Here is a 13,311-nt window from a genome sequence, read left to right as displayed (position 1 = left end):
TTACACATCGGGAGTCCACTCATTGTATCTTTTAACATTAGAACAGGCACTAACCTTTTGTCTCTTGCCAACCAATAACTTTCACCAGCAACGTGCCATTTCATCTTGTTTTCCCTGAGCCTCAGAATGACTTTAGGTAGTCGAATGATTTCCCATATATCATTTATTTATTTAGTAATTTATTTGTGTATTAATCTATGAGCTATGTATTTAATATTAAATAATACACAGTCCTCTTCATGAGATTTATGGTAAAGTAAGGGCTTTCTCAGTGGTCCTTTGTTTTCTGTTTGGTTGGAATATAGGGCAGTACAGTTTGGGTGCTCTTATCAGAGACAGTTTGTGTGCTGCTATTTCGTAACAGTTTTTTGCGGCAGCCGGGGTTTAAGAGACCTTTTCTGGGAAGTGTGTGAGCTCCTGTTGTCCCCTTCACCAGCGAAGAGACATAGGAAGGGTCCAGACAGTTATGGAGGAGTGAGTGCTCCGAGGAAGAACGTTTTGGGGGCACTGAGCTGGCCTGGAGACTGCCTTCACTATCGCTATCTGGCGTAGCACAGCCACTCTTTTCCTCCTGTGACTCCCCTTGTTCCTCCTCCTCCTCATCATCGTCACAGCACAATGCGTGGTACAGAATTTTGTCACTGAAACGGACCCTTTCTCTCGTGCCGGATGTGCGGGAAGTCTTGTGGCTGTGCGTGGAGCTGCTGGCTTCCTCACTGGATGAATCCGGAGTAATTATGCGGGGCCCATTGGGGATGGGCAGGCCACCGTTCATCTGGGAGTAAACTGAGGCAGTGGTGGGGGGTGGGGTGGGGGTCTGCGTCTGGGTGGGGATGGTCCCACGGCCCAGATCCAGCCGTGGATCTCCGGGCTGCTCTCCAGCCCTGCGTGCGGAGACACCGGAGGCCTCCAGGTAGCTGCAGAACTCCCAGCTGTCCGAAAGCACATCTGGATTAAGGAAGTCCAACCTGAAGGCTTCTCCCAAACCCCGCTCACTGCTGGACGTGCTGCTGGCTGTGGCCACCGTCCAGTCATCTGGCTCCAGGTCAAAGTCAAAGTCGGAGGTTAGTTTATCGATCTGACCCACCACCTGGGAGAGAAGGGAGAGCACGAGAGAAAAGGGCTGATCAGGAAATATAATGACACATACATCTAGTGATGTTTCTGAAGTGACATCATCAGGAATGCATCAAATCAGAAGCTTCAGGTGTCGTTCAGTACTTGGTGTGTCTTGGTGGATAATCAAGCTATCAGAAATAATGTAAAATGTATAGAAAAAGTGCAGACAGATGAGCTTTTCTGTTGCCAACATTAACATAAAGCTCATGGAGCTTTGCACATCATTCTACAGTATATTATATTTGTAACGCTATTGTATTGCCTGTATATATTAATAAAAGCTTCATCTTTTCCTTGCATCTATTTCACAGAGATTTGAAGGCCTTTTAATTTTTTTCGCTCCTTCAACATTTAACTCACTAGTCCTGTCATCAGCAGCTACGGCATTGAGTGTTGCATGAATAAAAAGCACTTCAGCTGAAACACACCACTTGCTTGCTGACGACAGCTTAAAATGCAGACCCTCCATACTTGACATTATAGCACAATTAATCAGCATGTCCTGCTTTCAACAATAAACCATTGTAAAAGAAAAGAAACACTATGCACTCGTGTAGCTTGTGAATGATTTTCCCAAAGCCATTCAGCCTCCACTCTTTGTATTTTCCAACTCCTTAACATTTTTGGTACACATGCATATGGAATTGCAACATAATTTGCTACTGCAAAAGCAGAGACAGTGGAGTTGTACCATGAGATTTGAGGAACACGATTCATTTTTCTCTATAATTATTTGCAGTGTTTGCTTTTTGGCTCTTGTGACTACAAATGAATGTGGCTGTATCAACACCGGCAAAGTATTATCCTTGCACGTAGAATTAAACCCTCATTCATTCTCCACAAAGCTTTTATGAGTTGTGTACCTGACTATCAGCAAACACATTGATGAAGAGGCGACACTTCTCTGCTCATCGTCCTCGCTCGCGGCTTAGGTGAGATGCAGTGCAAACATCAGCAGTCTGATGATCTTGCACAAATATACCAAGTGGATGATTTGAATCTAACATCAATTTGCATACGGAAATTGAATTTGGAAAACAATGGTCACTTGAGTCACCAGCTACAACTTTGCCACACTGCTGTTAAGTTCATCCATTTGCATTTGTATCTGTGAGCTCATCCGCTCCATCAGGACCTGGACTGATCAGACCGCCCTGAGCCTTGAATTACAAAGCTGATTCCTGTATGATATCCTGACTTTCTTCTCATGGAGGTTTGTCAGAGCAAGAGGCTACTGAACAGTTGCGATTTAAACACACCAAATGGGAATTTGAATCATATGAATTGTTGCCAAGATCGATTGTATTTGTAGAGGTGTATCGGCTTTTGCAGAAGTCAAGGGCAGTGGGTCAAATCATCACTGCATTTAAAATACTTTGACCACAAAAACGAAACATTGCATTCTGTGGACTTGTTAAAAATGAAGCTTCTTGCTGCAAAAACCTCTGAATTTAAATCTTCCCCGGCAGTGGAACACGGCCCCTGCTTATTTTCCATTGCAAGATGTATTCTCGAGCATTAACGCTAAGCTGTGCCAGCTCCACTCCTGGTTAGCCTGACCCCTGCCTCCAGTATGTAGGCTAATTTAACTTGATAACTGTCTCAGCTTGAAGGGTCTGCCGAATCTTTCTAGGTCACAATGCATTACACGCCCAACGTAGCAACACTGAGGAGTAATATCTGGCCTTTTTTCTTCATTCATTCAGTCATTAGCAAGGGGCACAGACGACATATTGGAAATCTGCAAGTGTCAAGATGAGGAAGGCGCAGTAATAGCACTATAATGTTATTTATACAGGATAAGACGATGACATCTGGACATCAGTGACGCGTATACCAAGTTTCAAAGATCAGAGATTTAGCAAGTCTTCTGAATAGATGATTAAAAACAAAAATAAACTTCTTACATGTATAAAAATGGGTTCTTTCCAGCTGTTGCGATGACGTGCAATGTTTGTAAATGTAGGGACCACTAGTTAGTAGAGCTACATTTGTTAATATACTGTGCATTTAAATGTTTTTGACAGCTTGGAATGTGGAATCCTGAATGTGCAGAAAAGTGTAAAATTGCTCTAAGCCGTAATAAACCTCTGGAGTTAGGGTGTGTATCCCCCATGGACTTTATAGCACGATTACTCTGCAAAGTTTATGATGCGGTAATGGCATATCCTTGTGACTGAAAAGACTTCATTTGCAACACAGTTAAACAGTAATGTATAGTGTAAGTGTGGATATAAATGGAGAGGATTTGAGTTTAGCTCCAGTCTTTAATTTTCTCTCAATGCTTCATCTGACAACTTAACTTTCTGTACAGTAAATAGTTTTGAGTGGGATACAATGAATGGACTCCAATTATGTGCATAGCAACTCTATAAATCCCTGTATAAGAACATACACTAGCTAAGTGGAAACATTAATGAGGACACGTTGAACATGCGTGTGTCTGTGTGCGTGCGTGCGTGTGTGTGTGTGTGTGTGTGTGTGTGTGTGCAGGAACGCATTTCATTTTGTTGCAGGATTTACTGGTCTAAAGAGAAAGAAACTATCAAACATGATGTTGTCTGAATCAGTCTCCTTACCTATTACATATACTGTGAGTCAAATCTGTTGGCACAATCAGTTTGTGTACTATTTGTTAATGTAGAGCGATTCTGTTAATGTGCCCCTCCCCAGTCCAAGGATATCCTTTACTCAGATTATGATCCGTATCTGTATCTGGACCAAAATGCACCGTCTCTCATGGGACTACGTCTTCATTAAGGTATTACCTTTGGAGAAAAAATGTTCCATCTTGTTATGTTAATAAATCAAATACACACTTCCTGAATATAGATCTTTTGCAGCCTTAATGGCTTTCTCCCTTGGCTATAATACGATCTTCCACTAAATTTGATTGAAATCGCTTCTGGGATGTTTTATAATAATCATGCTATCACAACAAACAAACAAACAGATGTGGGTGAAAACTCATCTTTTCCTAGAAGATAGGAAATGAAAGTGATAAAAGTGATTTTTATAACTTGGAATGATTTTTGTTGAATTCAGGTGTGAATTTTGTTCACCCTCTTCGGCAGTATTTGAATCATTGCATTTTGTAAAACACTTTAAATGTGCAAAAACAATTTTAAGCGCTTCTAAGAACCTGCTCTATCCGCTAAAGAGGCACAAATACACACCACCACCAGGCACACCTGGCATTGTTTATACTGGCTTTACAGAGCAATCAGGGGTATTTTTCCAGATTTCTTCATTGCACAGAATCAGCAGCAGCAGCAGCAGCAGCCATGAGTCAACTGCAGTCATCCCACCTGATCAACACTGAGTTCAGTGATTCTGGAGCTCTCAGAAGTGCTTCAAAAAGAGCGAGGCAGTCCAGGCAGCATCAGACGAGGGTTTATTACTGCACCTCAACACTTGTCTGAGATGATTGGGCTCCATAATTGAGGGTCAGATTGAAAGAGGCCACTTGGAACCTTTTCCGTGACAGAAATGTACAGTGTGGTTGAAAGACAGGCAAGGCTAATCTAACACAGAGTGATGGTCAGTAATGTAAAAAGTCTCACAAGAGCCTAATCTCAGGTGGAGTGGTTATTTACGGAAATGGATTCAGTACTGTCCAATTATCGCAAGAGTCCTTCTCTCTCATACTTGGCACCAGCTGATATAATGTTGTGATCATGAGTGAGTGCCTGCCAACAAAATAAAAAAGCTCTATTTACTCCAGTGCTTGTATTTTCTTGCGTGTTTGAAAAATGCAGATTGAAGTCAAAATATGAATATGAAAATCAGCGTGTAAAATTGCCTTTGATAATGAGGCTGTTTTTGCCACATGTTCGGCACATTCTGTTGATCCTTAAAACAGATGTTTAATGAAAATTGTTGCTTGTTTTGATGTGCATTGATGACTTTCTGTGTGTTTACGATTTTGTCGGCTGTCTAGTCACTAGACAGCGTAAGGACAGCAAACTATATGTAAGACAGCAAACTGTATGTTCACTAGACTCTAGTTTACAGTACAGTACAGTTTGCTGTCCTTAAATGTGCAAAGAACAGTAGTCAACATTATGGTTTTAATAGATGATGCTTAAATACGAATATATATATCGCTCTGAAATATGACTTCTGTGGCAATGCAGTTTTTGTGCGCTAGAAAATATATCAGGTGTGAGTTATAAAAAGAAATGACACATAACACCCTGAGTGAGTTCATCTGAAATGCACACTAGCTGTATTTTGTGTGGATCGCATCATTACGCTGTGTTCAAGTGGCCTCTCTCCATCTGTTCCTGCGTCACCCGTTCTGAGGAAAGTTTTCAGTGCTTGTTTGTTAATTATGCAGCATTCAGTGTCTTGCTTATTTTTATCATGAGGAAATCTTAAATGTCTTCACTGGAGCCATTCAGACACAACTAAGTGTTATTTCTTTCTCAACATGTCACAATGGGCTTCCAGACTCCCCCTATGCAGCGCTTCCAGCGCTGCAAGCAGTTTCTGCCAGTTAGGAAGCCTCAGCAATTATCAAAATGGCCTTGCATGCTGGTTTCAAAGTAAAATGTTTGCAAATATTGTTTTAAAGTAGTTCCTGCAGTCTTCCAGCTCCTCTTTACTCTGCACCTCACCCTCATTCCCACTCAATCCCACTCTCCTCAAGACAAGACATTGGTAGCATCCTAGACACTCACATTGTGGTGATATGGTTTATCTCTTCTACCAGAAGCTAATTTATCATCCCTGACTTATTCTGAAAGGACACATTTACTGGATCCACTCGAAAAAATATCCAGTTTGAAATGTGACTCTAACTATAAGTCTTATTTTTGACACTTCAAATGTTTGCGCTCTCTTCAAGGCGTTTAATTCGGCAGAGAGATAAAACAGCATTTTGACAACATTTTGAATTTTCTGTTCTGCAGTAAATCTCATTACGCAACTGTATGCGAAGAAATGATGGAAGTCAATGGTGTTTACTGAAGTCCTTGGACACTATAGGACACATTTTATTTATGTAGATGAAACTGCAGGACAAAACTGTGCTTTACCTTAAAATTTGATTTGCATTCGCAAGCTGTGTGAAATAAATCTCCTTTTTATCGAGGCAGCAGCTAATTACTCAATCAGCAACACACTGGCTCTGCATCCTAGGTGGAAGGGTGGCTGAAAACGTGGTATGAAATGGGAACATCACAATAACTCAAAATGTTATGATGATTAAAACTGCGTGATGTAACATTTTGTTTTTGACCTGAAAATATTTTCTTTATATCATTCACACAGCAATTCTGTTGCACTTAAATTACACTTTTATAATAATCTGTGATAGATGTTTTGCAGTGATGTTACGTTATTAATGAGTATTTAATACACAAAAAACAGCAACAGGTCATTTTTTGAGCCCTATAGTTGTGTTAGTGTGTTCCGTTTACATTTAGATTTCTGTTGCAAAAGTCAGAGGCCCAACAATGGCGCTTTCATTATGGTATAATAAAACACTTCAGTTATAAGCACTGCTTTTGTTACTGCTAGTGATGTGGAAAGAGCCAATTCACCGTGTTCTTTGTGTCCTTTAACATCACCAAGACAATGTTTCACCCAGTGTCCCTTGTTTTAAACTCTAGTTTGTCTTGTCTCAAACAGGCTTTTGTCTCACACAGTCAGGCTGCACAACTGTGAGTCAAGCTTGTTGGTGCATGTGTGTGTGTGTGTGTGTGTGTGTGTGTTTGTGTGTGTGTCTGTGTGCATGCTCAATCAAACACTAGATGGCCATGGCACAGCTTGTTTACATTGTGATTAAATTCAATCTACAAAATGGAAAAAAATGGCACAGAAAAGCTTCACCTGAACGGATACTGTTACTCCAATAGATACATATTGATGATACAATTAAACAACACACTCAGAATGATTGCTTCTAAAAAAAGAAAAGAAAAGAAAAGAAGCCTCCATGGTGTAAATACTTTGAGAGCAGACTTGCCATAGTGCAGCTGCAGCCCGTCAGGTCAAGGTCAAGGTCAATTATTACTAAAAATACAAACATGGCTGCCAAATGGTTTATTGTTCAAAAATCTACAATGATCATGTTCATTTATTAGCTGCTGCTGCTGCTCTCTTTCTCTGTCTCTGAATCTTCTGTTTATGTGCAGATTTCTATGTTGTTAAATTTTGACATTTGCCTATGATTTCTCATTTGTTATTTGTTCGATCCCTCCTAAATTCCGCTGTATGACGCAGAGAAGCTCGCTACACTGACGTCATGCAAGGTGCGATTCAGATGCAAACTGAGCTTCCAGGCTGTCGTGCCAGTTTGATGAATAACATGTATGTCTCCAGGCACAGAATGCATCAGAAGCCCGGCACAGGAGGCTTAGTGAATCTGTTCTCTCTAATGTCTATAATTTATTTCTTCACAATTTTTCTTTTTTACTGTTACGCTTTCCCATCATACACTGCAACAATCCCCTCCTGCCCAGGCATTATCATCAATGGGTCAACATTTCTGCAATGCTTTTGTAGGTTAACAAACATCTCAAGGTTACAATGCCCACCTCTAGCATTTATAATCATAATGATTGCAGTTTCTCTCATAAAATAGTGATGATTTTATCTTAAAATTGGTGTTATTTGTTGGTTACAAGGACGTCATCGGGACATGATGAAATAGATGTGCTTTATAATCCATAATCCATGATGTTCTTTTTGAGATACATTTGAATTAATTAAAAAATAATCAATTTTTGATCACCCTCAATATCCATCCATCCATCCATTATCTTTCCCAGCTTATCAACTAGTCGCGGGTCGCTGGAGCCAATCCCAGCTGTCAACGGGCGAGGTCAGGGTCCATCACAGGGCACAAATACAGACAATTTGGAGTCCACTCTCAATATGTAATTTAGAATGTCATAATGTGTAAAATGTATTCCCATGCACTAAACAGAAAACAAATGTAATCCAAGTAAAAGGCTTCTATAAAGCAGTGTAGACTGATTATATGTGTACTTAAATGTAAAAGCAGACTGTGCTGTGTTTTGTGCTCTTCCTTCACACTCCACGTGACATCCTGTGATGTAGTGAAGTACAATGTTGTCGATATTTCTCTGCAGCGCCATCAGCCGGACTACTTCCTGCATTATTGTGCTGGTCAATTACACTGAATGTCACTGTGATACTGGTGTAATTGACTCTGCAGAGTCCCAGTCTGTCTGTGGGAGGGAGACATCACAGAGGAGCCAGAGGGACCTGATTTAGGTCAGGCCATCTTGATTGGTGAGATGTGTTGCGTGGTTTTGGCACAGGGATGAAGTGTCCTTTGAAGTGTTTGCTGGAAGCATTTGGTGTAATTATCCTGTCATGAGAGGGGCTATAAGCCGGAGACCTGAGACTTCATTAGTCACATGCCTCCTGCTTTTTTCAACTCCCCCCTCCCCAAATAATAAAACCCCTCTCATCCTTATGGATGCAGTAAAGTGCTAAACAACACCGTGATGAGAGTATGGCCAATACTTCCTGACAACTCACTAATCAAAAGCATCATTACAAACTTCACTGCATAATGGGCTTCATATTTCCCTTTGGGGGTTTAAGAGGTGGGCCTCTGCAGTCCTTGAAGCCTGGGAAATCAACCACTTCCTTAGGCAGATTTAGGTCATTAGAAAGACTCGCCAGCACACACACACACACACACACACACACACACACACGCTGAATAAAAAAATTGCAATGCCTCGCCAAGAGGTTATAGGTTGTACAATCAGCGAGGGAGTGAGATAGGACTCTGTCTTCCAGCGACAGGGGGAGCATGCATGCAGCATGCATGAGTCCTGGCAGTCTACACTGATCATTTATTGAGGTTTTCCTTCATTGACTCTGCCTGCGTTGAGAAGACTAGTACAGGTAATTACCAGAAATAGAAGGTAGTGTCACGCTACAGAGCTCCTTACTCTGTCTGCCTCTCCGAGATAACGCTGGGATTAGGCCCGTGTGCTGTCAGGTCACACTGGTCACATGCAACGAAATAGGTGTGCATGTGAGCGCGGCCATACCATGTTGACTCCTTATAATGACGGGCAAAATGGAGTTTTCATTCGCAATATGCTGTCGTCTTTTAAAAGACCAACGAAACCTCCAAAGTCAATGGCCAGAGCGCAGAAAATATATATATGTGAGTGTGTGTGTGTGTGTGTGTGTGTGTGTGTGTGTGTGTGTGTGTGTGTGTGTGTGTGTGTGTATGTGTGTGTGTGTGTAGGGTTGTGGTGGAGGGGTGGGGGGGTGGAGCTTTAGAGCGTAAACATAGCTGACCTGTACTGGAAAAGGAGAAAATCACTCTGGCAGAGGAAATTAGACCACTACAGCAACTGGGCAAAACCAATCCAGCAGTAAATCCTCTACCCTGATAATTCCTACTGCCAGTTTCTCTTAACACCATACCAGTAAGCACCAAACCTGCCACATCTTAAAAAAAGAATAGATACAGGAACCATTGCCATTCCACAGCTATCCCTTTGTGGTGATGATTTATCCTTGTTTTGTTTTGTATGAAAGGTTATGAGGTTGTAGGTCTGAAAGTATGACAGAGAAGTCGGCTGCACCTGCTCAGCTACAACTGCTGCTGTTTAAAATATAGAAAATGTAAAAACACTGACAGATTATGGACAAACCAAAAATGATGAGGATTTATGGCACAGAATTTAAAGTCATAGCCGTTCATTTTTCCTCATCTAGTGTCAAGGGTAACCTGCTTCAGAGCAGAATTTAGTTTAAAAGACTGCAACTCAAATCGAGCGTTCAAGGCTTTCATCAAGACAAGTGGTGGCAGCAACGGAAACTCTATCACGCACAAATAAACACGCATGTATGTCCTCATGCATGTTAGCTAAATATTTGAAACAAGCATTTAACTAAATTATTTTCCATGAACAATAAGTTACTTACTTAATTGAATCTTAATGAGTCTTATGTAGATGTGAGGATTAGATCATTTCCCTACATGGTTTGAGACTATTCCTTGTACTTTGTATGTTAAGAGAGGCTTGGCTGTGTATTTTCGGTTCTTGAATTACCATCCTTCACCACAACCAAGATTTACTCAGAATGCAAATGTTGTCCTCTGCATGAGGTGTCCACTCCCAGACAGAGAGTCATGCTTTAATAATACTGCTGCATGGCCTCTTGATGAGTTTTCTCCTTGTCCTTTGATTAACTTTGGTGGGACATCTTGATCTTGTCCAATGGCGCCACATTACCTCTGCTCATGATGATCGTGATGAGAGTATTCTCCATGTTCTACGGTACATTTAGCGCCTCTGAAATCATTTCAATCTCGTGATCCGTCAGATTTATTCAAATGACTTCTGAGCGAATAAGGAGTAAATAACCGGTATGCACCAAGGTCATTTTATTTATTTATTAGTTTTTACTTGGATGTTACTTTTCAAATTTAGTTCACTTTCTGTTTAGTTGTAGGAATTATTTCTTATTTTTAATGACCTCCATCATTGCTTGTGTTTATTGTAGTTTTAGCTTTTAAAAAGGAAAATAGCCTCCCAAAAGGTCAGAAAACACACAACACAAAATCTATTATTAATATTGGCAAAGCTTTGATAAACAGTCAAACCCCATAAGTCATAATAAAAGAAATCAAACCATGAAACTTCTCTCTGATACCTAGCCACAAATAATATAACAAATCAAAGTCCTTCTTTTAGTGATACAGTATACTCTTCCTGTTTCATTATTTTTCCATTTTTACAGAGACAATCCATTCTCTTTAGCTGTTGCTTGTACAAAACACTGTAAAAATACATTCTGACATAAGCGAATGAAATTGTCTCGTCCTTTCCTTTCTGTCTCATAACTGCATGGTCATTGTCATGTGAAATTCTTTCTTCAATTAAAAAATAAAAAAACAAAATAAAAAAATGCAAATCCAATGCAGAAATGTTATAATTTGACTCGTAACCTGATCACATCCCTTTTGATTGCACCGTTTGGATTTGGGTCACCTGTGTGGCTCTCTCTTTAGTGAGGCTTCTGTCGTCTTAAAGGGCACTTAGGCACGTGTAATAACAGGGGAATGAGTAAATGTTCCCTCTGCTCACTTCTCTTTCAATTCTTTACAGTTACCTATGCTTGATATACTAGAGACTAAAGTCTAAAAGTCTGTAATGACCCATTTCACCGCACGCTGCACAAGCCTGCACGCTGTCCATGGTGCTGAACACCACTGTGATAGTAAACAATTTGTCACAGTCTCACAAGGGACCGTTTGATCCATAGATATGTATATCAGGGCCGGCAGTTTTTATTTACGATTCCTAGGTTTAATAATGTCGCCTACAAAAAGCTATTTTAAATCTGCAGCTCTGAATCGTAAACGCTTTCTGCATCACAGGATTCCAAATGTGGCCTTTCTCATCTTCAGGTTGGCGCTAATGAAGGTGCTTATTAAGGCATCAATGTCCAGACTGTTCCTAAATGCCACCATGAACATCCATGAGTAACCATATGGGGAAAAATACACGGAGAGAGAAAGAAAGAACACACACATTATCACTTCTATCCATTCAAGTTCAGCCACAATCTATCAAAGCCTTTACAACTTCAACTGCAAACTCAGCTAAACATTTTGCATTGCCCGATGCCTTTAAGCCAACAAGGCAGATATTAATCAGAGTTCTTTGTATGAGTGTGTGAGGAAATGATCATACATCATGCAAATGCAAAACATCACTTGTGCTTATTGTGATTAAAAAACCCTCCATATTCCTGTGAATTTTTTTTCAGCAGTTTGATCTATCAAACTATCAGCTCTGTTGGTGGTGATACACAAAAGCCATAGAGAATTAAATATGTGTTTAGTAAAGCACAACAGGGAAGCAACATATTACCTATGAAAAAGTTCCCACCTCTGATCTGCTGTGATATACTTTTGTTTTTTGAACCCTATTTACAGTGTTTACATGCAAACAATAACCTCAATGTTCTGGTAATGAAAATAATGCAATTAAACTGTTTGCTTTCACTTTCTTCTCAGCGTAAAGGCACTCGCAGCTTCAATGACGTACAGATTCAAATCGTTCAAACCTCGGCCCTAAATCTCCTGTACAACGCCCTGGTTTTATCTCTTCAACAATAGCATCGGTTTGCTGTACAGCATCTGTATTTGTTCACCGTAAAGAAATCCTTTTGCCTGATTAACTAAGACAACATCATGCCATCGCACAAGCAAAACATCCTGGACTGAGATGCTAAAGACCTGCTGTCGTAAAAACCTGCTGAGAAGCTGCTCCCTCTGTTTATGTTAGATGAGTAAGATTAACTAACAAAACAAAATCTGGGTTGACATTATGTGAATTTTGATGAGCAGTCCTGTGTAATTCTTCATCATCCAGGAGATCGTTATTTTATCATAAAGTGCATTTTAAATGTTTGTCATAATAATTCTCAATAATCTGTGTTATAGGTACTCCGAGTTGAGACAAAATGCTTTTTGCAAATTTACGTTGTTTCACTTTGTCGATTAAATGATGACATGAAAAGCAGGAAGATAAGTAGAAGATATCTCTTGCTTTCACATTTATTACAAGTAATGGTGCAACATATGACAAAAAAAGCAGCCAGCAACAAATGTTGGTTTAACAAGAGCAATAATTATTTTTTACCAAATGCCACCAGCGTTCCTCTGTCCCACAGAGCTGCCATATTAGGAAGCTGAGACCGGATAATGTGACCCACAATCTCCTCTGCTGTGTGCACCAAATGACTACAGGGGTCTTTTCAAGTCTCCCTATCATATTCAATTTGAGCAAAACTTGGGGTGAGATTTTCGTTGCCTCTCGCTGTTGTTCAGCGGTGGTTCCAGACGAGAAGTCCAATCTGAGAGAGTAAATGGAACCCACTATTAGCGCAGGTCATGCAATCAATTTGCCACTGGCGTTTCTGGGATTTCTTGGCCTGCAGCGCTTATCTTAATGGGAGTGCACTCCTATTTTCTTTTATTGTGTGAACCCATATATCATTACCTGCCAAATATAGCTTCATTTACCACGGCAAAGTAAAAAAACGGGAAAAAAGTGTGCAATTTATTCTCACTTTAACTTTCCATCTGTTGTTGAATGGTGGCGGTGGAGGGTTTAAGGAATGTTGATGCTCTCGGTTTTTCATCTCTGCTCCCTCCTCTTTTTCTTTGCTTTCACT

The 13,311-nt window shown here is 40.4% G+C and overlaps 1 protein-coding gene across 1 annotated transcript in view; it reads right to left on the bottom strand.

Annotated features, from left to right (window-relative positions):
- Positions 1 to 268: 268 nt before the first annotated feature.
- insyn1 (inhibitory synaptic factor 1) overlaps positions 269 to 13,311 on the bottom strand; it is a 38,246-nt gene continuing 25,203 nt past the window's right edge. Inside the window, exon 2 of the mRNA XM_076155288.1 lies at positions 269 to 1,090. Within this exon, the coding sequence (XP_076011403.1) occupies positions 269 to 1,090 (822 nt within the window). The remainder of the gene's footprint in view (positions 1,091 to 13,311) is intronic.

This window comes from Genypterus blacodes, unplaced genomic scaffold (genome assembly GCF_046128005.1).
Source record: "Genypterus blacodes isolate CSIRO-AG114 ecotype Tasmania unplaced genomic scaffold, CSIRO-AGI_Gbla_v1 ptg000067l_1, whole genome shotgun sequence".
NCBI classification, from domain to species: domain Eukaryota; kingdom Metazoa; phylum Chordata; class Actinopteri; order Ophidiiformes; family Ophidiidae; genus Genypterus; species Genypterus blacodes.
Note: the sequence above shows the minus strand (reverse complement) of the source record. Positions and strands in the feature narration are given on the sequence as shown.